This window comes from Bos mutus, chromosome 7, assembly GCF_027580195.1.
Source record: "Bos mutus isolate GX-2022 chromosome 7, NWIPB_WYAK_1.1, whole genome shotgun sequence".
Taxonomy (NCBI): Eukaryota; Metazoa; Chordata; class Mammalia; order Artiodactyla; family Bovidae; genus Bos; species Bos mutus.
Window position 1 is genome coordinate 53,688,455 of NC_091623.1, and position 26,201 is coordinate 53,714,655.

The 26,201-nt window shown below is 39.7% G+C and overlaps 2 protein-coding genes and 2 pseudogenes across 2 annotated transcripts; 3 read left to right on the forward strand and 1 right to left on the reverse strand.

Annotated features, from left to right (window-relative positions):
• The first annotated feature begins 663 nt into the window (after window positions 1–663).
• Window positions 664–2,223, forward strand: LOC102273370 (serine incorporator 1 pseudogene; annotated as a pseudogene).
• Window positions 2,224–4,427: 2,204 nt separating this feature from the next.
• Window positions 4,428–5,357, forward strand: LOC102273086 (olfactory receptor 7E24). The gene has a single exon (XM_005907906.2). It carries the CDS (start codon window positions 4,428–4,430, stop codon window positions 5,355–5,357), a length of 930 nt encoding a protein of 309 aa, XP_005907968.1.
• An 11,557-nt stretch (window positions 5,358–16,914) lies between these two features.
• On the forward strand, window positions 16,915–17,843 carry LOC102272799 (olfactory receptor 7E24). The gene is given in 2 exon segments (XM_005907905.2): window positions 16,915–17,419; window positions 17,422–17,843. Coding segments are annotated over 2 exon segments (927 nt in total).
• Window positions 17,844–23,899: 6,056 nt separating this feature from the next.
• On the reverse strand, window positions 23,900–25,013 carry LOC102272510 (olfactory receptor 7G2-like; annotated as a pseudogene).
• Window positions 25,014–26,201: the final 1,188 nt, after the last annotated feature.

A 26,201-nucleotide genomic window follows, 5' to 3' on the forward strand; every position in this document is an offset into this window, starting at 1 on the left:
CCCCACTCCAGTACTCTTGCCTGGAGAATCCCATGGATGGAGGAGCCTGGTGAGCTGCAGTCCATGGGGTAGCTAAGAGTCAGACACGACTGAGCGACTTCACTTTGACTTTTCCCTTTCATGCATTGGAGAAGGAAATGGCAACCCATTCCAGTGTTCTTGCCTGGAGAATCCCAGGGACGGGGGAGCCTGGTGGGCTGCTGTCTATGGGGTCACACAGAGTCGGACACGACTGAAGTGATGCAGCAGCAGCAGCATGTGTAATAAAAAAGGGGTAAAGTCAGAGTTGAATGCAGGTAGGGAAAATTCATTCATAGGGTACCTATACAGTATAGGTGGTGGTGGTGGTTTAGTTACTAAGTTGTGTCTGAATCTTGCAACCACATGGATTGTAGCCTGCCAGGCTCCTCTGTCCATGGGATTTCCTAGGCAAGAATATTGGAGTGGGTTGCCATACCCATTTCCAGGGGATCTTCCTGATCCAGGGATTGAATTGTCATCTCCTGCACTGCAAGTGGATTGTTTACACTTAGCCACCAGGAAGCCCCTCTAGACAGTGTTCTATCCTGCTAACTCAGCCTGAGCATTCAGGGAACTGACCTTAGGAGAAATGCAAAATCTCTATAACGAAATATGGTCTTAAAAATATGGACTTAGAGTAAATAAGCTGGGAAAGGCGAGAGAAGGTGCTGTCTCCATCTTGTTGGCATACGCTACTCCTGCGACATTGTGGAGATGGGGAGCATCTTGGGGCTGTGCTCCATGGCGAGCTGGATACCATGTTTGTGTGGCAGTGCCCCGTGTTTGCTGTGCTGATGATGTCCTAGTGGAAATAACTCCACTGTAACTAGGTTGATCTATGTACTTTTTTTGCTTGTTGGAGTGTGTGTAGCTTGTGTAATGTTGATACCTGGAATGGAAGAACAGCTGAATAAGATTCCTGGATTTTGTGAGAATGAGAAAGGAATGGTCCCTTGTAATATTCTGGTTGGCTGTAAAGCTGTATACTGATTGTGCTTTGTCTTGGCTATGTTCTATCTTCTTCTCACTCTCTTAATGATCAAAGTGAAGAGCAGCAGTGACCCTAGAGCTGCAATACACAATGGATTCTTGTTCTTTAAATTTGCTGCAGCAATTGCAATTATTATTGGGGCCTTCTTCATTCCAGAAGGAACTTTTACAACTGTGTGGTTTTATGTAGGCATGGCAGGTGCCTTTTTCTTCTTTCTCATACAGCTAGTCTTACTCATTGATTTTGCCCATTCATGGAATGAATCATGGGTTGAAAAAATGGAAGAGGGGAACTCGAGATGTTGGTATGCAGCTTTGTTATCAGCTACAGCCCTGAATTATCTGCTGTCTTTAGTTGCTATCATCCTGTTTTTTGTTTACTATACTCATCCAGCCAGTTGTGCAGAAAATAAAGCATTCATCAGTGTCAACATGCTCCTCTGCCTTGGTGCTTCTATAATGTCCAAGCTGCCAAAAATCCAAGAATCACAACCAAGATCTGGTTTGTTACAGCCTTCAGTGATTACAGTCTACACAATGTATTTGACATGGTCTGCTATGACCAATGAACCAGAAACAGAATGTAACCCAAGTCTACTGAACATAATTGGATATAATACAACAAGCACTATCTCAAAGGAGGGGCAGTCTGTACAGTAGTGGCATACTCAAGGAATTATTGGACTAATCCTCTTTTTACTGTGTGTATTTCATTCAAGCATCCATACTTCAAACAATAGTCAGGTTAATAAACTGATTCTAACAGTCAGTTTAGTTGATGAATCAACACTAATAGAAGATGGTGGAGCCAGAAATGATGGGTCACTTGAGGATGGTGATGATGTTCACCAAGCCGTAGATAATGAAAGAGATGGTGTCACTTACAGTTACTCCTTCTTTCACTTCATGCTTTTCCTGGCTTCGCTTTATATCATGATGACCCTTACCAACTGGTACAGGTATGAGCCTTCTCGTGAGATGAAAAGTCAGTGGACAGCTGTCTGGGTGAAAATCTCTTCTAGTTGGATATGCATTCTGCTGTATGTTTGGACACTGGTGGTACCACTTGTTCTTACAAATCGTGATTTTGACTGAATGGGACTTGAGGCATGAAAGTCTCACTTTGATCATCATTTATTTGAAATCAGCAGTATTCCCAACTTTTGTGAAGTTGTGTGTGTGTGTGTGCTTCCCGTGTAACTTCTCCAGTCTTCTGGCATGAATTAGATTTACCGTTTGCCATTTTATTCATTATGGTCTTGCCAAGCGCATCAATATGCGTTTTAGAATGAATCAAGAGTTGTATGAGTATATTGGTGGTAAGTTAAGAGAAGTGGACATTGTTAGGTTTATTCTCTGCTCTGTACCTGTGAAAAGAGTGAAAACAAAACTGCTTGGCAGTTTGATTTTTAAATTGTGTTAGAACATAAGCTGTTTCAGAAAAATATGAAAAATGTATGGCTGCCTTTTGAAATATTTGATGCCTTGTCCTACAGGATACTGCAAAGAACATGGCTGTCCTAATATTGTAAAAATTGTATAAACAAGTCACAAATGTCAGTTTTCTAAAAACTTTTCAGATTTTTCCCTTGATATGAAGGTAAGGAACATATACAGGTATGGAGTATTTGATTGAAAACAGTGTAGGTTACAGTTGAGACAGAGACACAGAATTTTCAGAGATTTGCTAGTGGTGGGTACTGAATTGAATACCCAGGTAGGCTGTAATGTCCCCTGAGTACAGGTCGTCTTTCATACTAACATAGTGAACTTTGCTTTGGTCATTATAAACACATGCAGATGTGTTAAAATGTGTTCAGTGGAGAAGTGAGGAACTCTGAATGATTTGGACAAAGATTTTGAAAAGGATAATCATAGGTTAGAAGGAGGTTGAAAATCACTTTGAAAGTTTGTTTTGAAAATCAGAGCTGATAAACTGAAGGCTACTAAAGCCTATTTTGCAGTTTCTTCCTGTTCTGTCAAAGTTTAACAGTGAAGAAAGTGAAGCTCAGATAGCTAATCAGTGGCAAAACTGGGAAATCCCACATCTGTCAAACACAAATGGCATTTTTCTGGAATTTAAAAATAATTTCTGTTCAAATACATGCATAATAGATTTTGCACCATTGTGAGTGGTAGATCATTTATGTGATGTGAATTGCTGATGTCTAGTATGCCTTCTACATACAAACAGGCCAGGAGAATGATGGACTGCTGTAAAATAAACTCTTGCTTAACAGTATACTATTCAGCTCCAAAGATGCTTTTCTATTTGCCGCCATCTAATTGAAATATATAGGTTATTAAAAATCTTTCAACTTGAAAATCAAGCAGTATCACTGTTAACTTAGATAGAAACTCTCAGTTGTGTCATTAGTGTCTTAAATCTTAAAATCTACATTTGCTTCTTTTAAGATATTTATTAATGTAAGCAAAATATAACAATTCCTCACCTTTTGTTGTGTTGATATTGTATTCCATGATTTCAAATGGCTGTTTTATCTTTAAATAAATGAATTCAGAGGAAAAAAAATATGGACTTAAGCTGGCATAAGAAGGCCGACTTAGTGTTTGCAAGCTGGTTTTGGTCTTAAATTTCTCAAATATTCATAAAAGTGTTGGATTTGATGAGAAATCAACCCCTTGTAAATGTTTAGGCTTGGAGACATATAAGAAGTATTACCTAGCAACTAAAATTAAAAACAGAAAAAAAACAGACATTTTATTGTGTTCCTGGATTTGTGATCTCAAAATGTCCTTCCTTCTCTAATATTCTTTAGTCCCATGTGTAAAATGTCATGGTCCGGGTGTGGGTTGGAAAAGAATTTCCAGACATGAGACAGAATGAGAGGGAAATAAAGTTTATTAGAGTGGGAGATGCTGTTAGAACAGCAGGCCAGCTCAAGGGAGAACAGATGTTAAACAGGGGTCCTTAGTCCACTTTTATAGCCAGCGTACAAGGAGTGGGATAGAGGTCTTTCAGGTCATTTGCTGATTGTATGAGGCATGTATACTGGGTAGGAGGAAGAGTAGGGCAAACACCTTCTCCCTGTGGGGTAGGAGGGGAGACAGGTTATACTGTTCCATTAATAGTTACAGCATGGAGGAGGGAAGGATGATAAGGGCTTGGTTTTTCTGTTCCTGCATTCCAAGACTCTCCTTGGTTTTGTCTGCTCTTTCATCCTTGGGTCACCACATAAATGGGTGCAAAGAAAGAGGTGACTATTTTGGTCATCAATAAAGACATGCTCACAACTGAGAACTTAGAAATATTCCAGAAGTACTGGGGTGTATATTCAAGTATGAAGACTTTATTTATGGGTTGCTTAAATCCAATGTATGAACACTTATCTGGATGCCTCTACATTTGTTTTGCTTATTTAACACTCTTCTTTTTCAAAAGATGCCCCATCAACATGGAACCACAGAATCTTACACGTGTCTCAGAATTCCTCCTGCTGGGACTCTCAGATGATCCAGAACTTCAGCTCCTCCTCTTTGGACTCTTCCTGTCCATGTACCTGGTGACCATGCTTGGGAACCTGCTCATCATCCTGGCTTTCATCTCTGATTCCCACCTCCACACTCCCATGTACTTCTTTCTCTCCAATCTGTCATTGACTGACATCAGTATCAGCACCACCACTGTCCCCAAGATGCTAGTGAACCTCCAGATGCACAGCAAATCCATCACCTATGCAGGATGCCTAGCTCAGGTGTCCTTCTTTTCTCTTTTTGCATGTTTGGAGAGTCTTCTTCTGACAGTGATGGCCTATGACCGGTTGGTGGCCATTTGTCACCCCCTATACTATCTGGTCATCATGAACCCCCGCACCTGTGGCTTATTGGTCCTGGCATCATTTTTCACCAGCTTTTTGACCTCCCAACTGCACTACTTGATGATGTCACAGCTTACCTTCTGTGCAGATACGGAAATCCCTCATTTCTTTTGTGACCTTTCTCAACTCCTCAAGCTTGCCTGTTCAGACACCTCCATCAATAATATATTAATCCTTTTTATTGGTACCATTTTTGGTGGAGTTCCACTCTCAGGAGTTCTTTACTCTTATTATCGAATTATTTCCTCCATTCTCAGAGTCTCATCATCAGGTGGGAATTACAAAGCCTTTTCCACATGTGGCTCTCACCTGGCAATTGTTTGTTTGTTTTATGGAACAGGTCTTGGTGTATACCTTAGCTCAGCTGTTTCATCTTCCCCCAGGAAGGGTGCCGTGGCCTCAGTGATGTACGTTGTGGTCACCCCTATGCTGAACCCCATCATCTACAGTCTAAGGAACAAGGACATCAAGAGTGCCCTGTGGAGGATTACCCATAGGATTGCCTAATCTTAACACCTGTTCCATTCTTTTCTTTTGGGTCATAAGATTGGAAAAGGTGGTAAAATTAAATATGTGCAACGAGAAGTTCTGAATCTCCAGTTACATAGTGTATATGCATCTCTGCTTTCTGTTTGTTACCAAGTCCAAACTTGCTTTGCTTACTGCATTGGAAGCTAATAAGTCAGGAGACAAGGTGTTGAGGCAAGAAATAATAATTTATTTAGAAAACCAGCAGATGGAAAAGATGGGAGGCTAGTGTCTCAAAATAGCCATCTTATCAGGGCCTGGCTGCCAGATTCTTTTATAGAAAAGGGAAAGGGAGGTGAGGAAGTAAAGCCAAATATCTCCTGAAATGACCAACCTCAGGGGAAGGGAGGTGTTAATTTCATTTTCCTTGCAGCCATTCACAGATGGACAGGGTCAGAGTGCTTCCCTGAACAAAGGCACTTTGGTTTAACATTCAGGCAGAGGATCAGGTTCTGCAGGCAGGCCATTATGTATAGATAGTATCCTTTTCATGAACAAAAGCAACAGGAAGAAAAGGTTAAAGTAAAAGAAATAGATCCAAGGTGTCGTCAGATTTTTTTTCTTTCTTATATTTTTCCTCTTAGAATAACTCTAATGGTTTGATAAGTTATTTTAGACTCCCCCACTTAAATCATATTCCCACCTGGATTTTGCACAGCACATCAATATATCATTCTCACTTTTTTATGCATGATCCAGGACTCCTGGCCATGGGCAGTCTTGTTTCTATCATTGCAAAATAATCATAGCCCTCTCATTTTTGCTATATTGTTTCTATACTTATGGCAGAAAGTGAAGAGGAACTAAAAAGTCTCTTGATGAAAGTGAAAGAGGAGAGTGAAAAAGTTGGTTTAAAGCTCAACATTCAGAAAACTAAGATCATGGCATCCAGTCCCATCACTTCATGGAAAATAGATGGGGAAACAGTGGAAACAGTGTCAGACTTGTTTTTCTGGGCGCCAAAATCACTGCAGATGGTGATTGCAGCCATGAAATTAAAAGATGCTTACTCCTTGGAAGGAAAGTTATGACCAACCTAGATAGCATATTCAAAAGCAGAGACATTGCCAACAAAGGTTCGTCTAGTCAAGGCTATGGTTTTTCCAGTAGTCATGTATGGATGCGAGAGTTGGACTGTGAAGAAGGCTGAGCACCAAAGAATTGATGCTTTTGAACTGTGGTGTTGGAGAAGACTCTTGAGAGTCCCTTGGACTGCAAGGAGATCCAACCAGTCCGTTCTGAAGGAGATCAGCCCTGGGATTTCTTTGGAAGGAATAATGCTAAAGCTGAAACTCCAGTACTTTGGCCACCTCATGCGAAGAGTTGACTCATTGGAAAAGAGTCTGATGCTGGGAGGGATTGGGGGCAGGATGAGAAGGGGACAACAGAGGATGAGATGGCTGGATGGCATCACCGACTTGATGGACTTGAGTTTGAGTGAACTCCGGGAGCTGGTGATGGACAGGGAGGCCTGGCATGCTGAAATTCATGGCGTCGCAGAGTCAGAAACGACTGAGCAGCTGAACTGAACTGAACTAAACTGATTGATACTGTTTTCAATGGCTTTTCCCCCACACTTTGATATGAGGGTCAAGACATTTAGTATATTTTTTGTTCATAATGATCTTGGTCTAATTTTTAAGAAAGTCACCAACTCAATGGACATAAGTTTGAGTAAACTCTGAGAGTTGGTGATGGACAGGGAGGCCTGGCGTGCTGCAGCCCATGGAGTTGCAAAGAGTCGGACATGACTGAGTGACTGAACTGAATTGAGGATGATGAATTTCCTATCTTAATCGGGGTGTTTTGAAAATGAAGTGAGAAACTATTAACTGAGTTTTCAACTGGAACTTTCCTTTGAAAACTGAGCGTATGCTTCCCAAAGAGTAGGTAAGAGAGTACCTACCAGAGCAAAGTCAATTCCCAATTTTTATGATAATTCTCTTTGCCATTCCATTTAACTTCTCCCCAATAATATTATATAGCCAGATGGAAAGGGGTAAAAATTGAATGACTCCACTAAAACGAGGACCTAAAGTAGTTGAACTGCCCCTAAGAGAGTGTAGAATGGCGGCTGCCAGAGGCTTTGGGAGGAAGAAAGGGGAGTTAGTGTTTAATGGCGACAGATTTTCACTTGGGGAAGATAAAATGGTCCTGAAGGTGAATGGTGGTGATGGCTGGAAAACGATGTGAAGGTACTTAAGGCAACTGAACTGTACAGTTAAAAATACTTTAGATGGTAGGTTTTATGTTATGTTGTGAGACGGAGTATTTCCTGCCATATCAGAAAACAAGGATGTCATGGTCACTAGTGATTCTAGCCCTCCAGTGTGAGATGGTGAGCCCTAAGGGCACTCAGGAAGGAGAAGAATACTTGTGATCTAACAGCCATCAGACTGCAGCTACTCTATGGTGAGCCATAGGGAGCTCAGGATGTGAAAAACACAGGATACTGGCCTCAGATAGCTGAGATACATATGAAAGGAATGGTTTCAGTAATGAGCCCAGACTCTTGAATCTTCCCGTACACAGAAAAGCACTAAATTCCTTAACTTGGGGTATCTGGTTTCCTTTAATTCACAAAAGTAGTTTCAACATTCAGACTACTTGCCTTTGTGTAGAGAAACTTCTATATAACCCACCTCCTCCCTCAGCCTCCTCAAACCATTTCTTTCAGGGTTACTTGAGATGTCTCCCTGCTTAAGTCCTAAAATTTCCTGCTGAATAAAGCATAACTCTCAACTCTTAGGTCATGAATATATTTTTAAAATTTAATTTCTATTGAAGGATAGTTGCTTAACATTATTGTATTGTTTTCTGCCATATGTCAACATGAATCAGCCATAGGTACACATATGTAAATATATGTCCTCTCCCTCTTGAACCTCCCTCTCACCCCATCCTACCCCTCTAGGTTGTCACAGAGCACCAATTGAGCTCCCTGAATCATACAGCAAATTCCCACTGGCTATCTATTTTACATATGATAGTGCATATGTTTCCTTGATATTCTATTTGTCCCACCTTCTCCTTCCCCTGCCTTGTCCACAAGTTTGTTCTCTATGTCTGCATCTCTATTGCTGCCCTGCAAATAGGTTCATCATCACCATCTCTCTAGATTCCATAAATATGCATTAAGATATGATATTTGTTTCTGATTTACTTCATCTGTATAATAGACTCTAGGTTTGTCCACCTCATTAGCAATTGACTCAAATTGATGTCAAAAGTGATATCTCACTGTAGTTTTGATTTTCATTTATCTTATAATGAATGATGTTGAGCATCTTTTCATGTGTTTATTAGCCATCGGTATGTCTTCTTTGGAGAAATGTCTGTTTAGATGTTTTGCCCACTTTTTGATTGGGTTGTTTGTTTTTCTGGTGTTGAGTGCATGAACTGCTTGTGTATTTTGAAAATTAATCCTTTGTCAGTTGTTTCATTTGCTATAATTTTCTCCCATTCTGAGTGTTATCTTTTGACCTTGTTTATAGTTTCCTTTGCTTTGCAAAAGACTTTAAATTTAATTAGGCCCCATTTGTTTCTTTTTGTTTTGTTTTGTTTTTCCATTACTTTAGGAGATGGATCAGAGAGGATCTTACTGTGATTTATGTCATAGACTGTTCTATGTTTTCTTAGGTATGAATATTTTTTAAGTTGACAGTTGTTTTACCACAATAAAAAAATCTCCTACAGGAATGAAAGATATAGTGCTTAAACACTGGATGTTACTAAGCCATCAGCAATCAACTCCTAGAGGGATCTGCCTCAGCTAGAGGAGCCCCCAAGCAGTCCACTTTTGATGACTGTGTGATGTGGGGGTGTAAGCATTTGGCTCCTTTGCCCCAACTCTAGCCAACTCTAAGGATCACTGTAGCTCCAGAGCTTCCTTGTGGTTTTCAGAGACCTTTGATGGGCTTCAACTTGGCTTGATGTTTTCTACTCCCTTCCTTACTACAAAGAGTTTGTGAATCAGCAGAGTCTAAGGGAACACTCACAAGACTGCCCTCTATCAGACACCAGCACAAGTTCAAGCATCTCCAGGGCCACCCTTGTTATAGGCCAGTTTGCTACAAATTTGGGAACTTCCTCACATTCAATAATTCTCAAACATGATTCAAACTGAGAGGACTCCCTCAAGTTCTGTCATTCACTAGGATGACTCAGATCTCAGAAAAGCACTCTACTCATTATAATAGTTCTATTATAGCAAAAGGATACAAATTAGAACCAGCTAAAGGGAGGTACACATAGAACATAACTCACCTGAAGAGAAAAAAATTGAGCTAGAATGTTAAATTACTTTAAACTTAATATTCCAGTAAAATTAGAACTAGAATTGGGGCTGTCATTCAAAATACCAAAAAACATAAATCTCTAAGGCATAAAATCCTAAACCCAAAACAAGGACTATGGATAAAAAAATAGAAAGTTCTCAGAGACATAAATCTAAACTGAGAAATTGGAAATACAATCAGAATCTTGGTATGGAAGACCTAAATCTCTCTCACTTACATGACCGATTCAATAGATTTGCAGATATAAAAGTCATATATTGTTTTCTCTAATTTAAAAAATGTGTTTGAACTTTATGAGGTAAATAACTTGGAAATCAGAGGTGAGGCATAGAGGTCAGCCCCCTCCTGAGAAGAGGACAGGTTTATATCCTTCCTAACATATTCACTTTACTTGTTTTCCTCCACCATGAAATTAGCAAATCCTCAGAGACACAGAGACCATGGACCAAGTTGGCTAATTATCTGCTATGTGCATGAAGTTCTCATGGCTGTATCACTATAAATAATCAGCCTGGGCTTCCCAGTTCTTTATATAGCCAGCTCCAGCCAATGGGTTCCATATCTGTGTGTCTCATGCTCCTGAAGTTATTGTCTGTACCAGAAGGCACATACATGAATCTGTCTTACTGGAATTCCTGAGGACAAAGCCTCTGTCCTCAAGTAACACCAGGTATGGGAGGGGCATTCCTGCTCCAGCAGAGACATGGCACAGCCCAGTGAGTGCCAAGTGCAATGGGAGATACTGAATGCAGAAGGAATTGGGGAGACTTATTTACTTATCATCAGAGTAGTGGGACAGTTGGGACAGCCAGTGGGAGGGCACCAAAATGCATAGTTCGGCTCAGAGGCCTATAAAGTGAATGTTGTTGTTAGTGGTGGGGATCGTATAACTCACTTACATTTCTGTTTTCCTCCCACACTGGTTCTATCTTCTTTGGTCATTTTTTCTACCTGATCAGGAAATAGATCCTTCTAAAACATCTAATAAGTGCTCAAAATGATCGTGAAGGTGATGATGAAAATGATGACAGTACGGGCTTCCTTGGTGGCTCAGGGTTAAGGAATTCACTTGGCCAATGCAGGAGACATGCATTCAATCCTTGGTCTGGGAAGATCCCACACTCTGAGCAGCAACTAATCCTGTGCTCCACAACTATTAAGGGCATGTGCTCTAGAGTCCTGGAGCTGCTAACTATTGAGCCCATGGATGGCAAATACTGGAGTCCATCTCTGCAACGAGAAGCCTCTGGAATGAGAAACCTGTGCACTGCAATGAAGCATGGCCACCGCCCGCCCCCATCCGGCTGCAACTAGGGAAAAGCCTGCATAGTAATGAAGATCCACCATAACCAAAAATAAATTTAAAAAATTATTTTAAAAAATCCTTTCATTTAAAAATATTTTAAAAAATGATAACAGTAACCACAACATCACAAAACCTTACTCAATGATTCTAAAAGCCAAGTTCTGATCTAAGTTTATTATGCAGCCTGTTTCCTATTATATGCATTTTCACCTCTCAAAGAAAGTTAGATGCATTATCGTTATTTTACAGTTAGGATAGAAACAGTTTTCTTTAATGTAATTTTGATCAATCCCTGGGGTATAAAGTGTAAAGTCAGATTTGAAAGCAGAAAATGAAATTCCACCCATAGGGTGCCTAGACAGTATTCCTGTCCTGCTAACTCAACCTGCATTCAGGGAGCTGAATTTAGGACAAACGCAAACTCTCTGTTGGGCTTTCCTGGTGACTCAGGGGTAAAGAATCCATCTGCCAATGCAGGAGACAGTGGTTCCATCCTTGGGTCGGGAAGATCCCCTGGAGAGGGAATGGCAACCCACTCCAGTATTCTTGCCTAGAGAATCCCATGGACAGAGGAGCCTGGCAGTCTACAATCCATGAGATTGCACAGAGTTGGACATAACTGAAACGACTTAGCACACATGCATACGAACTTGCTATAAGGGAGAAATGACTTGAAAGGCTCTAAACCTGACATTAGAAGGGTAACTTAGGGTGTTTGTGTGTACATGTGTGTGTGTGCTCTCAGTCATGCCCAACTCTTTACGACCCCATGGACTGTAGCTAGCAAGGCTCCTCTGTCCATGAAATTTTCCAGACAAGAATACTGGAGTGGGTTGCCATTTTGTACTCCAAGGGATCTTTCCCACCCAGGTATCAAACCAACACTGGCAGGCAGATTCTTTATTGGAGCTGGTTGTTGCTGTTGTTCAGTTGCCAAGTTGTGCCTGACTCTTTGTGACCCTATGAACTGTAGCACTCCAGGCTTCCCTGTCCTTCACCATCTCCTGGAGTTTGTTCAAACTCATGTCCATTGAGTCAATGAAGCCATCCAACCATCTCATACTCTGTCATCTGCTTCTCCTTCTGCCTTCAATCATTCCCAGCATAAGGGTCTTTTGGCTATTTGCATCAGGTGGCCAAAGTATTGCAGCTTCAGCTTCAGCATCAATCCTTTCAATGAATATTTAGGGTTCATTTCCTTTAGGATTGACTGGTTTGATCTCCTTGCAGTCCAAGGGACTCTCAAGAATCTTCTCCAGCACCACATTTCTTTTTAATATTTATTTACTTAGTTGTACCTGGTCTTAGTTGTAGCACACAGGATCTTCTTTCTTCCATTATAGCATGTGGGATCTTCAGGTCCAGCACCACAATTTGAAGGCATCAATTCTTCAGCGCTCATTGGAAGTTGAGGGGTAGTTTCATTTTCAGCACCAAACCTGGGGGAACAGCTCCCTGCCTGGCACTCCTGTTAATTCTAGTACACCGTTACTTCTTTACCAGTGAGTTACCTGGGAAGCCTCCACATGTCCTACAAATGGATATTACTGATCCTACTTCAGTGTAAAGGATACCAGCATAGAAGTGGAGAGATTTACACACACTCCACCTTTAGAAGGCTGAAAGATGTGGGTCTCACACAAAGGCTTCTTAATTCCAGTCCCAAGTCTCTGTAGCTCCTGAGTGAATTATTTTCTTTTGAAACCTTCTTTAGTCCCAGATGAGCAAATGCAATTAGAACCATGGATTGCTTCTTCTGGGATCTGGTGAGTCTACCCGTGAATTAGTAGAATGGAACAAGTGGTTTGCAGGGGGCTTTTTTGTGAATATTAAAGAGATAGGGTTTTCTATGAATAATAATGCATTTTTCAGACAATTTTGTAAATCTGAGCCATGGAAATATCATTCTTTTTGAAAAATGGAAATGTTCATATGACTCTATCATGAAAAGCCTTGCTAGTCAAATTTCAAGAATCTTTCTGATTTTATACCTTGACAATCAGAGTGTACATTTGCTTTTGTCTGATATTTCCATCAGGAAAATAAGTAATTAATAGTAAAGTTGCACAAATTTCCATCTTTAAAACTAAAACAGTACTCTTGTATGCATATATATTTTGGAAATCCTCACTTGTGTAGGATGGTGGATGGCATGATAATTCACTTATCTGTGTCATAATAAGAAATTGAAAAATAAATGAAATTTAACCTTCAGGTAATACTGTGCATCATTTTATGTGTTGATATATATATATATATGTACTTAAGAGATATAGGTACATAGATACATGTCCTTAAGTATATAGATATATGTACTTAAAATGCAATACTGTGGTAAATGACAACTTTATGTCAGCTGGAATCTAGGCCAATTTGCAAGAAAACTACTTATAAACACAGAAGTCAATAGAAATATTATGGACACACTGAAAGGAAAATACATCTATTGAATTCATGACAATGTTTATCCTGAACAACACTGAAATGCAGGGGAATAGGACCATATAGGGATAGCAAACCCTCTGTGTTTTTTATTTTTTAAGTAATAAATATAAGTTCTAATGCAAGTATTGGCTTCCCTGGTAGCTTGGACGGTAAAGCATCTGCCTACAATGCCAGAGACCCAAGTTCGATCCCTGGGTCAGGAAGATCCCCTGGAGAAGGAAATGGCAACCCACTCCAGTATTCATGCCTGTAAAATCCCATGGACCGAGGAGCACCAGGCTACAGTCCATAGGGTCGCAAAGAATCGGACACGACTGAGTGACATTATTAAATATTTATATTTTAATATGTGAAGTGTATAATAATGATGTTAATAATAGGTAACATGAATGCAATATCAATTGACTGCCTGACAATGGTTCTCTACCCTGGCAATATGTTAATATGCCAAAAGGACCTATGGGTAGAGATTCTGGTTTAATTGCTTCTAGGCTGTACCCAGTCCATAGTTAAATTATAAAAGATCAAAAGGTAATTATAGTATGTGTATGGATGAGTCCCTTTGCTGTTTACCTGAAACTACCAGAACATTTTTTGTTAATCACCATATACACCCATGGCAGATTCATGTCAATGTATCACAAAACCACTACAATAGTATAAAGCAATTAGCCTCCAAATTAAAATAAATAAATTTATATTTTAAAAAATTTTAATAAAAATTTTTTTAAAAAATGAAAAAAATCACCTATACACCAATACAAAATAAAAAGTTTTTAAAAAGGTAATTATAAAGATGAACTAACACTGACAACCACTGTGTAACCTGGTTAGGTCTGTGAAACTAATATACCCATTTTATAGATGAATAAACTACCCCAGTGTTTGTGATATTAGTCTCTGGTTTTCTCCCTTTTGATTTTTCCCATATTATATCTTGTTTTGACCTGGCATGAGAAATGAAGACCTGCATTGCCTTCAGGAAGCTCAATGTAGGAGAAACACAATTACTTGGTAAGAAAGAATGACTTGAAAAGGCTTTTAAAAGCTGGCATAAGAAGACCAGCTTAGAGTTTGAGACCTGGCTTTAGTCTGGAATTTCTTGATTGTTTATATGAGAGTTAGACTTGATGAGAAATCAACTCTTCACATATGTTTAGGATTAGAGACTTATTTAAGAAGTGTTACCTAGCCACTGCAAACAAAAACAAGAAAAAGCAAACTCAGCCTCAGATCTTTCTCCAAGAGCGTGTAACACTGATAGAAAAAAACCTGCAAAAAATAGGTACACAGTGTTTATTAATTATTACTGAATCACTGGTGTACCATATATTAATGTTATCTTTAAGATCAGTGATGCCATATGATTTTGCACTTCTAACAATTAGTTATTATCAAAATGTGAAGCCCATCAAGGCTAAATATTTGTGTTGGATGTGTAAGTTAAGAGACATTGATCAGACAATCTGCACATTGGAATGAGCATTTTACTCCAAGAAAGACAGATGTCAAAATTAAATAAAAATATTTCCCTCATGGTCCAGGGGCTAAGACTCCATGTTCCCAATGCAGGGGGACCGGGTTCAATCCCTGGTCAGGGAACTTGGTCCCATATGCTGCAACAGAGATACCATGTGCTACAATTAAGACCTCCCACAGACAAATAAATAATAAATATTTTTTAAACCCAAATGAAGAAACATTCTAAAAGATAATTGGTATGTAAAAATGGTATCTGACTATGAATATTTGAGTTTAATTTATAGTCCAGTGATTATGGGTTTTAAGTATTTAGGATTACCCTATAAATAAGGGAATTTTTGTACTGTATTTGAATAGGATAAAGTACATTTGAATGCTTTATAAGTGTACTTTAAATCTTTTTTATTAGGATATAGTTGATTCACGGTGTTGTGTTAGTTTCAGGTATACAGCAAAGTGAGTCTTTTATAAATGTCTGTACTTTTACTCTTTTTAAGATTATTTTTCCCATATAGGCCATTACAGAGTATGGAGTAGAGTTCCCTGTACAGTAGGTCCTTATCAGTCATCTGTTTTATATATAGGAGTGTATACCTGTCAATCCCAACCTTCCAATTTATCCTGTCCCCCCCAGTAACCATGAGTCTGTTTTCTACATCTGTAACTTTATTGTTTTGTAAATCAATACATTTGTACCCTTTTTTTAAGATTCCACAAATATAATATCATATGATATTTGTCTTTCTCTGTCTGACTTACTTCACTCAGTATGACAATCTCTAGGTACATGTTGCAAATGAAATTATTTTGTTATTTTTGTGGCTCAGTAATAGTCCACTGTCAGTCAGTTCAGTTCAGTTGCTCACTTGTGTCCAACTCTTTGTGACCCCAAAGACTGCAGCATGCCAGGCTTCCTTGTCCATCACCAGCTCCTGGAGCTTATTAAAACTCATGTCCATCAAGTTGGTGATACCATTCAACCATCTCATCCTCTGTCATCCCCCTTTCCTCCAGCCTTCAATTTTTCCCAGCATCAGGGTCTTTTCCAATGAGTCAGTTCTTCACATCAGGTGGCCAAAGTATTGGAGTTTCAGCTTCAGCATCAGTCCTTCCAAAGAATATTCAGGACTGATTTCCTTTAGGATGGACTGGTTGGATCTCCTTGCAGTCCAAGGGACTTTCAAGAGTCTTCACCAACACCACAGTTCAAAAGCATCAATTTTTCAGCGCTCAGCTTTCTTAATAGTCCAACTCTCATATCCATACATGACTACTGGAAAAGCCATAGCTTTGACTAGATAGACCTTTGTTGGCAAAGTATGTCTCTGCTTTTTAATATGCTGTCTAGTTTGGTCATAGTTTTTCTTCCAATGAGCAAGCATCTTTTAATTTCATGGCTGCAGTCACCATCTGCAGTGATTTGGGGGCCCAGAAAAATAGTCTCTCACTGTTTTCATTGTTTCCCCATCTATTTCCACTGTTCAGTTCAGTTCAGTTTAGTCGCTCAGTTGTGTCCGACTCTTTGCGACCCCATGAACTGCAACACATCAGGCCTCCTTGTCCATCATCAACTCCCAGAATCCACCCAAACCCATGTCCATTGAGTCAGTGATGCCATCAGTCATTTCCACTGTAATGTACTTTAATTAGAACTATATTTTTAAGAAGGAGAATACATTTTATTCTATATTTTCCCTTCAAAAGTAGGGGGCACATAATTTGCTGTGTGTATGGACTTGTTATTTCACAATCTCCTTACTTCACTCATATTCTTTGGCCCCATGACTCTAAAATGGGTGTATAGACAAGTGAATATTCTTGGCATCAATAAAGAAGAGCTCTTAATTGAGAAATACTGCTGCATGTACTTCCGTGTTTGATACTCAAGTCTGAATACATTATGTGTGAATTGTTTGAATCCAAAGTATGGACATTTATTCAGGTTCCTGTATATTTATTTCCTGTATTAAACACTCTCTTCTTTTTCAAAAGGTGGTCCATCTACATGGAATCACAGAATCTAACAGGTGTCTCAGAATTCCTCCTCCTGGGCCTCTCAGATGATCCAAACCTGCAGCTCCTTCTTTTTGGGCTCTTCCTGTCCCTGTACCTGATGACCTTGTTTGGGAACCTGCTCATCATCCTAGTCATCAGCTCTGATCCCCACCTCCACACCCCAATGTATTTCTTCCTTTCCAGTTTGTCCTTGGCTGACATCAGTATCAGCACCGCCACCATCCCCAAGATGCTGGTGAACCTCCAGACATACAACAAATCCATCACCTATAGAGGGTGTCTGACTCAGTTAACCTTTTTTTCTCTTTTTGCATTTTTGGAGAGTCTCCTCCTGACAGTGATGGCCTATGATCGGTTGGTGGCCATTTGTAACCCTCTACACTACCTGGTCATCATGAATCCCCGTACCTGTGGCATGTTGGTCCTGGCATCATTTTTCATCAGCTTTTTTACCTCCCTGCTGCACTACTTGATGATGTTACAGCTTACCTTCTGCAAAATGTAAAAATCCCTCATTTCTTTTGTGATCCTCCCCAACTTGTCAACCTTGCCTGTTCCAACACCTCCATCAGTAACCTATTAATCTATTTCATTGGTACTATCTTCGGTGGAGTTCCACTCTTAGGAATCCTTTACTCTTATGCTCGAATTATATCCTCCATTCCAAGAGTCTCCTCATCAGATGGGAAGTACAAAGCCTTCTCCACCTGTGGCTCTCACCTGTCAGTTGTTTGCTTATTTTTTGGAACAGGCCTTGGGATGTATGTTAGTTCAACTGTCTTATCTTCCCCCAGGAAGAGTGCAGTGGCCTCGGTGATGTACACTGTAGTCACCCCTATGCTGAACCCCTTCATCTACAGTCTAAGGAACAAGGACATCAAGAGTGCCCTGTGGAGAATTATCATCAGAAAAGCCTAATTTCAATCCTCCTGTGGAGGATTTTCTGCAGAATAATCTAATCTCAAAACATGTTCCATATTGTTTTGGGTTCATAAGACTGGAAAAGGCAGTAAAATCACATATATGCAACAAATGATTTGAATCTGCAGTTCCATAGTGTATATATACCTATCTGGCTTTCATCTTTCAGTCCACAAAATTTTTCCTCTTAGAATAGCTGGAAATAGTAGAATTACTTAGAATAGTAATTACTTAGAATAGTAATGGAATTGTAACATCATTTGGACACTCCATGTGAGTCATAGCCCATTCAGGATTTTGCATAGCACATCAGTATACCCTTCTCAATTTTCTTATGTATTATGTCAGACCCTTGGTCATGAGCAGTATTGTTTCTATGATTACAAAATAATAATAGCTTTTTTTGTTGTTATTTTCTGTTTTTATAGGTTTCATATTATTTGCACCCCCCCCCCACCATTTGTTAGGTGGATTTAAACCCTACCTTAAGTATATTTTTGTTTCTTAATAATGTTGTTCAGATTTTTGAGCAAGTAGGTTGACTAATTTCCTGTTTAACCAGGACATTTTGGGACTGAATTTGGACACTATAACACTGGGTTTTCAACTAGTACTTTTGGGAAATAGGATTATGATTTCCCAAGAATGATGAGAGACTACCTTCTAGAGCAAAGACAATTCTCAATTTTTCTAATAATTCTCCTTGCCATTCCATCTAACTTCTTCCTGGTCATATTACATAGTCAGACATAATACGGAAAAATAGAATGGTTCCATTTCTAGAAGGTACCAAAAGTAGTCAAACTCATACAGATAGAGATTAGAATGGTCGTTGCCAGAATCTTTGGGAGGAAGAATGGGAGTTAGGGTTTAATGGAGACAAATTTCAGTTGGGGAAGATGGAATAGTGTTGGAGATGAATAGTGGTTTATGGCTGCAAAACCAAAAGAGGAGAGAGGGTCTGAGAGAGGGCTCTTGTCTAATACTTGGAAATGCACTGTCCAAGGAGACACACATGCTGACAAAGCAAGAGTGGAAAAGCTTTATTGGAAAAGGGTGCTTGGGCAGAATGAAGCAGAGTAAGGGAATTCAGAACTACTCTGCCACATAGTTCACAGTTTCAGGTTTTATGGTAATGGGGTTAGTTTCTGGGTTGTCTCTGGCCAATCATTCTGACTCAGGGTCCTTCCTGGTGGCATGCATTACTCAACCAAGATAGATTCCAGCGAGAAGGATCCCAGGAGGTCAGTAGGACATATAGACTGCATCCCTACCTACTTTTTACCTTTCCCATATTCTTTCAGTTGGTCGTAGCTTTTTAGTTCTGCATCCCTTAACAGGAACTCCCATTGAAAGATAACCCAAACAAGTGGTTATTCTCATGCTTGGCCAGAGTTGGTGGTTTCAGTCAGTGGTTCCCCTAAAAATCTGCCCCCCAACCCCCTCCTCCACCAGGACTTCATACTGAAGATAACCTCTTGAGAATTGGAGCAGAGATTTTTCTTCTGTAACTACTTTCTGTTGAGAATGAACATTGTCCTGCCTAGTAGAGTAGACGTTTCTCTCCACCTGTTCTAAATCGAGGTATCTTATGTCTGAAACTGACATCCACCCTTGTAGTAACAAAAATTTAGCCTGAAACTGTCAGAGATATAAGTACTTGTAACAGACAGGGGCCAAACAAGAGGCCTAACAGGATGTCATCACTGTGTCCAGAAAAGGAAGGAAAAATTGGGAGTGAGGGCTACAGAGTGTATGACTTTCTTCTGATCATTTGCTGTTGAGGTAACAGGGCAGTGCTCCAGGAATCTTGCACTCAGCCTGAAGCTACCATCCTCCTCCTGGATCAGGGATACAGTTCTTCAGAACTCAAAGATAGTGTTATATATACTCTTTGAGGAGGAACCAGCACCTTGCCCCAAGTCTGCACCACCATTTGACTGCTTCTTCCATGTTTCTGTTGGCTTTCCTTGTGGCCTAGATAGTAAAGAATCTTCCTGCAATGCAGAAGACCTGGATTCGATCCCTGGGTTGGGACGATCCCCTGGAGAAGGGAATGGCTACCCACTCCAATATTCCTGCCTGGAGAATTCCAAGGACAGAGGAACCTGGAGGATTACAGTCCAAGGGGTTGCAATGAGTCTGACATGGGACTGAGTGACTCACACTTTCACTTTCCCATGTTTCTGCATCCCCTCCCTTTCCTGATTAGCAACTGTCTGAATCTGCCCTTTGAAACTCAGGGAAGATCAAGGAGGCTGAATGAGCCTACAAATAAGAAACAGGGGATGCAGAAAGGATTTGTACTCTGGAGTCCCACAGAGTCCTCTTCAGTTTCAATTCAGGAAACTGTGCAACAATGGTTCTGGTCACTTCCTGCTAAAATGGGGCAGTTATTGTTGTTGTTGTTTACGTGCTAAGTCGTGTCTGACTCTTTGTGACCCCGTGAACTGCAGCCTGGCAATCTCCTCTGTCCATGGGATTTCCCAATCAAGAGTGGGTAAAATGGGGGCATAGTTCTCCCTCAATTTGGAGAATATACACTTAATTGGAAATATTTCTGAGTTCCAAATCCTGGATCTAAGTCTTGTATGATCTCAATCCCACTTCCTTGGTTCACTATTTTGGTGTAAGATATTCAGTTAGAAGTAGTTGGAGGAGTGAAAACTGGAATTTTAACTGACAAAATAAAGTTCATTCCCTGAGATAAGCCTGAAACCCAATCTGGACCTCTCACCTTGGGGAGAATTGCAGCCAGGTAGCCAGTTGTTTACTTTTATCTAAGGAGGTTTTAACTTCCAGTGTGGTATTAACATACACATATCAGAAACTATTAGCCATTACCTGTCTCCTTTTTCTACTAATATCTGATCTAAAGCAATTTCATTTTCCAAAAAATTCTAGTTGCAAGAGGACACCTTGAACCCATAAGGTTGCAGCTACCAGCTGCCAGCAGACATTGTTTTGAGAATGGCTGGTGACATCCCAAGTCTGCCACAGCTCAGAAAACTGAAGCTCTTAGCTATACAAGGACTTTTCAGAAATCATGTTCATAATGCCAACTAGTATTATTACTTTGGATGTCTGAACTACAGCTATTCCATTTTTACTTTCAATTGCATTTATCTCCTTAATGGCCAAAACAGATGTCACCATTAATGACTTCAGTACTTTTTTCGTTATGAGAAGATACAAGAATTTGAGCTCATAAAATCTTTCCTGAAAGAAACTATCTGAAGGCCTGTTCTGCAGTTCTTCCAGAACATAAAGCACCTCATTCAAGTTCCCCACCTTGGACTCATTTCAAAAGCTGTGGTACATATACACAATGGAGTATTACTCAGCCATTAAAAAGAATACATTTGAATCAGTTCTAATGAGGTGGATGAAACTGGAGCCTATTATACAGAGTGAAGTAAGCCAGAAGGAAAAACACCAATACAGTATACTAACGCATATATATGGAATTTAGAAAGATGATAACAATAACCCTGTGTACGAGATAGCAAAAGTGACGCTGATGTATGGAACAGTCTTATGGACTCTGTGGGAGAGGGAGAGGGTGGGAAGATTTGGGAGAATGGCATTGAAACATGTAAAATATCACGTATGAAACAAGATGCCAGTCCAGGTTCAATGCACGATACTGGATGCTTGGGGCTGGTGCACTGGGACGACCTGGAGGGATGGTATGGGGAGGGAGGAGGGAGGAGGGTTCAGGAGGGGGAGCACATGTATACCTGTGACGGATTCATTTTGATGTTTGGCAAAACTAATACAATTACGTAAAGTTTAAAAATAAAATTAAATTTAAAAAAATGTGTTGAAAGTCAGTGGCTGTAGTAGCCACTGACCTAATCCTAAGAGAGACAGATGGGAAGTGCCCAGTTTTCAGTTATCAGGGCCCCTTCAGGGTAATGAATTCAACCGTGGTTTGGGGGGCATTTCATGACTCTTGTCCCACAACTCTAGGAATGTTCATTCTCAGATCTGGCAGAGATTTCTCTGATAGGCCACTCAATGTGCTATTACTGGACTAGGCCTTATTAACAGTAGCTGGAAGTCTGTGGACCACCTTCTTCCTAGTCTCTTTTGGTCTAGGAAAATATTCCCTCTTGTTACTTCTTCCCCTATCTAGAATTACACTATGACAATCATCAATCTCATATGAAGTTTTATATCATCATTTTATCAGAGGCTCAGTCACACATTTGGTAATGAAAGAAACAATTTTGTAAAAATGGGCAATATAAAAATAAGATAGCTAGCAATATTAATGAGGTCATAAGTAAGAATTTTGGTCAAGAATTGTCTTTAGAAGCAGCCCAGTATATTCGAGATCATCTGAATTTACCTGTTCTATACCAATCCTTACCTTTAAGGGAAGCTATATATTGGCATTGCCCATAAGGCATCTAGCCCAATTTCCTACTGTTATTAGACTGATTACCCCCAGCATGGTTTAACTGTCCCCAGCCTAAGGGAGTATTTAAATTTAAATGACCACAGCCTGGGTGTTAATCTCTTGGTTGTAGACCATGGGGCATCTGATCTTCATCCAAGGATACATTATTGGCTTAAGCTTCAGAAATAAACTTAGAGTATTCTCTTAATAATTTACTTAAAGTTTGCACAATGTAACATAACAGAAAGGAATTATCTGAGAAGTGAGTCTTAGTGACTACTGACTTCAATAAAGAATTAGAATTTGATATCCATTGAAACATCTCTGCTTCTCTAAAATTACCTTCATTTTTATCAAATATAATTAAATCAAGATTAACTCATCCACAAGTTAAGTCTGATTCATTGATATTGAGATATTTTCCCCTTCCTTTTTTCCTGTGTCTTTTCTACTTCTGTCTCTCTAATAAGGATATCTGTGACTACATTTAAAGGCTATCCAGATAATCTTGGATAAACTCTTTCACTGAAAAGACTCTTTTTCCAAATAAGTAACATTCACCCTGTTGTCATATAAAGTAAGATTCACAAGATAGGAAGAATAGGAAGTGGACATATTGTTTTGGGAGCTACTATTCAAACTCACTACAGAGATGTTCTGGCAGACTCATAGAAAGATCTATTAAAAACTGGCTCAGGGAAGGAAAGTCAGTTTTCTATCTTTGGGCTTCATGTCCAAGTCTAACATTTTAATTTACTGTCACCATCTTTGTGGAGAACAATCTGAGGATAAGGGCATCTCATGCAGGAGTGGATGAGTACTTAGCTCTTGTTCCTGATGATCTCTGAAGTCTTTGTCATGAAAGATAACTTTCTTTATTGTTTAATATATTAGACAAAAGTTTCCTTTTTCTTATTACAACTGAAGTCTCCTCACTGATAAATTTCAGATATCTCACAATCACCTCAACCACCAAGGATGATGACAATTTTATAGATATTGAAACTGATTATAGTGGATGCTACTGGTGCCTCAGAAGGATGCTATTCACCAGTGACTGTGATGTGATGTGTGATGTGAACTCATTTCCCTTGCCTCATGGGAGGGATAATTCTAAGGTATGATTGTCATGGCCCTTTCCATAGTCAGACAGAAGCTAGTCTCAATTCAGGACCACAGCTTCCTTCATTCCTCCCTCAACCCCCACCCCAGCCCCCTGCCTCATCCACCTCCTACAACTTTCCTTTTCTGAGAGTCATCACAAACAAAAGTCACTCAAACTAGAACTCCTGGGTCATACTGCTTCTATAGAACATGAGCAAAGAAATAGAGTATGGAGAATTGAAATGTTGTGACAAACATCCCAGAGCTAGACTAAAAGCAAAGTTGGGCTCTGAGTCCAAGTTGCAATAGTTTAAATATGACTCCATCTAGTCATTTTGGAGGAATTGTACAATGGAAGAATCAAGTATTCTGGTTCTTCTAGGGTGCCTATCATTTTGACTTGAGAAAACCAAGCCCGCACCCCCACCCAAAGACAATGTAATCACAGAACAAAAAAAGGCAACATATCAATGAGTTTCCTCAAGGATTCCTTCTTGTCCCTGTTTCTCAGGCTGTAAATAAATGATGTAAATAAATGGGTTCATCATTTAAGGACCACAATGTATCTCAGTGAGACTACTGCAATTTTTCTGGGCAAGCCAGTAACTGCAGAACTAATGTAAACCCCATGAGCTGTTCAACAGAACAAGGAAACAACCAACAGATGAGACCCACAGGTGGAAAAAGCTTTATACTTTCTATTCATTGATGACATTCTCAAAACAGAGGAGACAATTAGAGTATACGAGAAAATGGTCCCAGAGACAGAAACACCCCAAATAAGCTACCCATGAAATGTATTAGAATGTTGTTGATGAGGGTATCAGAACAGGCCAGCTTGATGACCTGAGGAAACTCACAGAATGAGTGAAGAATTTCCAGGTCTCTGCCGAAGGACAGCCTCAGTGCCATTGGACTGTGGAGCAGGGCATTCATAATGCTAAAGAACAGAAGGAATAGAATCAGCAGAACACAGAAAGGAGGGCTCATGATAACTATGTCCCTTCTGCATGCATGTGTGCTAAGTCACTTCAGTCATGTTTGACTACATGCAACCCCATGGACTATATCCTGCCAGGCTTATCTGTCCATGAAATTCTCCAGGCAAGAATACTGGAGTGGGTTGTCATGCCCTCCTCCAGGGGGTCTTCCTGACTCAAGAGTTGAACTTGAGTCTCTTATGTCCCCTGTATTGGCAGGCAGATGCTTTACTACAGACCCATGTGGGAAGCCCAGACATGTACCTTAGGGGTTGATAAATGATCACATAGCAATCATAGGCCATAATAGCAAGGAGAAAATTCTCCCAACAGGTCAAAAACAGGAAAAAAGCCATTTGGGTGAGGCAGCTTGCAGAAGTGGTGCTCTCATTCTGTGCTTACTTATTGACAAGCATCTTTGGGATGGTGGTTATGCTTAAACAGATGTCAGCAAAGGAAAGATTTGAAAGAAAGTAATACATGGGTGTGCAGAGGTGGGAATCAGAGATGACAGCCAGGATGCCAAGCAGGTTTCCAAGAACAGTGACCATGTATATGGACAGGAACAGTGAAGAGGATAAGCTGGAGTTCAGGATCTTCTGCCATTTCCAGGAGAAGGAAATCTGAAACTTCTGTTTGATTTCCTGATTCCTTGTTATGAAGAAATCGGATGGAAAATATCAGGTGGAGAAACAATAAAATTTATAATCTATGGGCTAGCTGCAGCATTAAAATTACTTTGGAACTTTTTCAAAATAACCATTCTTGGGCCCTGTTCCTGATTCCCTGATGACAAACACTAGAAATAAGGACTAACAATTAACATTTTTAATAAGGTCTCTATATGATTCTGCCAAACAATGAATTTTGAAAGCCACTTCTCTAGAAAAACACTCATCTATATAATGAACCCAAGAAAATAATTGAATCTTCTCTTCTGCCTATTTCTCCCTCCACTTACTTTATTAGCCAAAATATTTTGTTAAGCACTGATAACCTCACACACTGTGGCAAGTGCTGAGAGTAAAATAAAGAAATGTGTTTGTTAGCCATCTGTATGTCTTCTTTGGAGAAATGTCTATTTAGTTCTTTGGCCCAATTTTTGATTGCGTCATTTATTTTTCTGGAATTGAGCTGTAGGAGTTGCTTGTATATTTTTGAGAGTAGTTGTTTGTCAGTTGCTTCATTTGCTATTATTTTCTCCCATTCTGAAGGCTGTCTTTTCACCTTGCTTATAGTTTCCTTTGTTGTGTAGAAACTTTTAAGTTTAATTAGGTCCCATTTGTTTATTTTTGCTTTTATTTCCAATATTCTGGGAGGTGGTTCATAGAGGATCCTGCTGTGATGTATGTCGGAGAGTGTTTTGCCTATGTTCTCCTCTAGGAGTTTTATATTTTCTGGTCTTCCATTTAGATCTTTAATCCATTTTCAGTTTATTTTTGTGTATGGTGTTAGAAAGTGTTCTAGTTTCATTCTTCTACAAGTTGCCCAGCTTTCCCATCACCACTTGTTAAAGAGATTGTCTTTAATCCATTGTATATTCTTGCCTCCTTTGTCAAAGATAAGGTGTCCATAGGTGTGTGGATTTATCTCTGGACTTTCTATTTTGTTCCATTGATCTATATTTCTGTCTTTGTTCCAGTACCATACTGTCTTGATGGCTCTGGCTTTGTAGTAGAGCCTGAAGTCAGGCAGGTTGATTTCTCCAGTTCCATTCTTCTTTCTCAAGATTGCTTTGGCTATTTGAGGTTTTTTGTGTTTCCATACAAATTGTGAAATTATTTGTTCTAGCTCTGTGAAGAATACCGTTGGTAGCTTGATAGGGATTGCTTTGAATCTATAAATTGCTTTGGGTAGTATACTGAT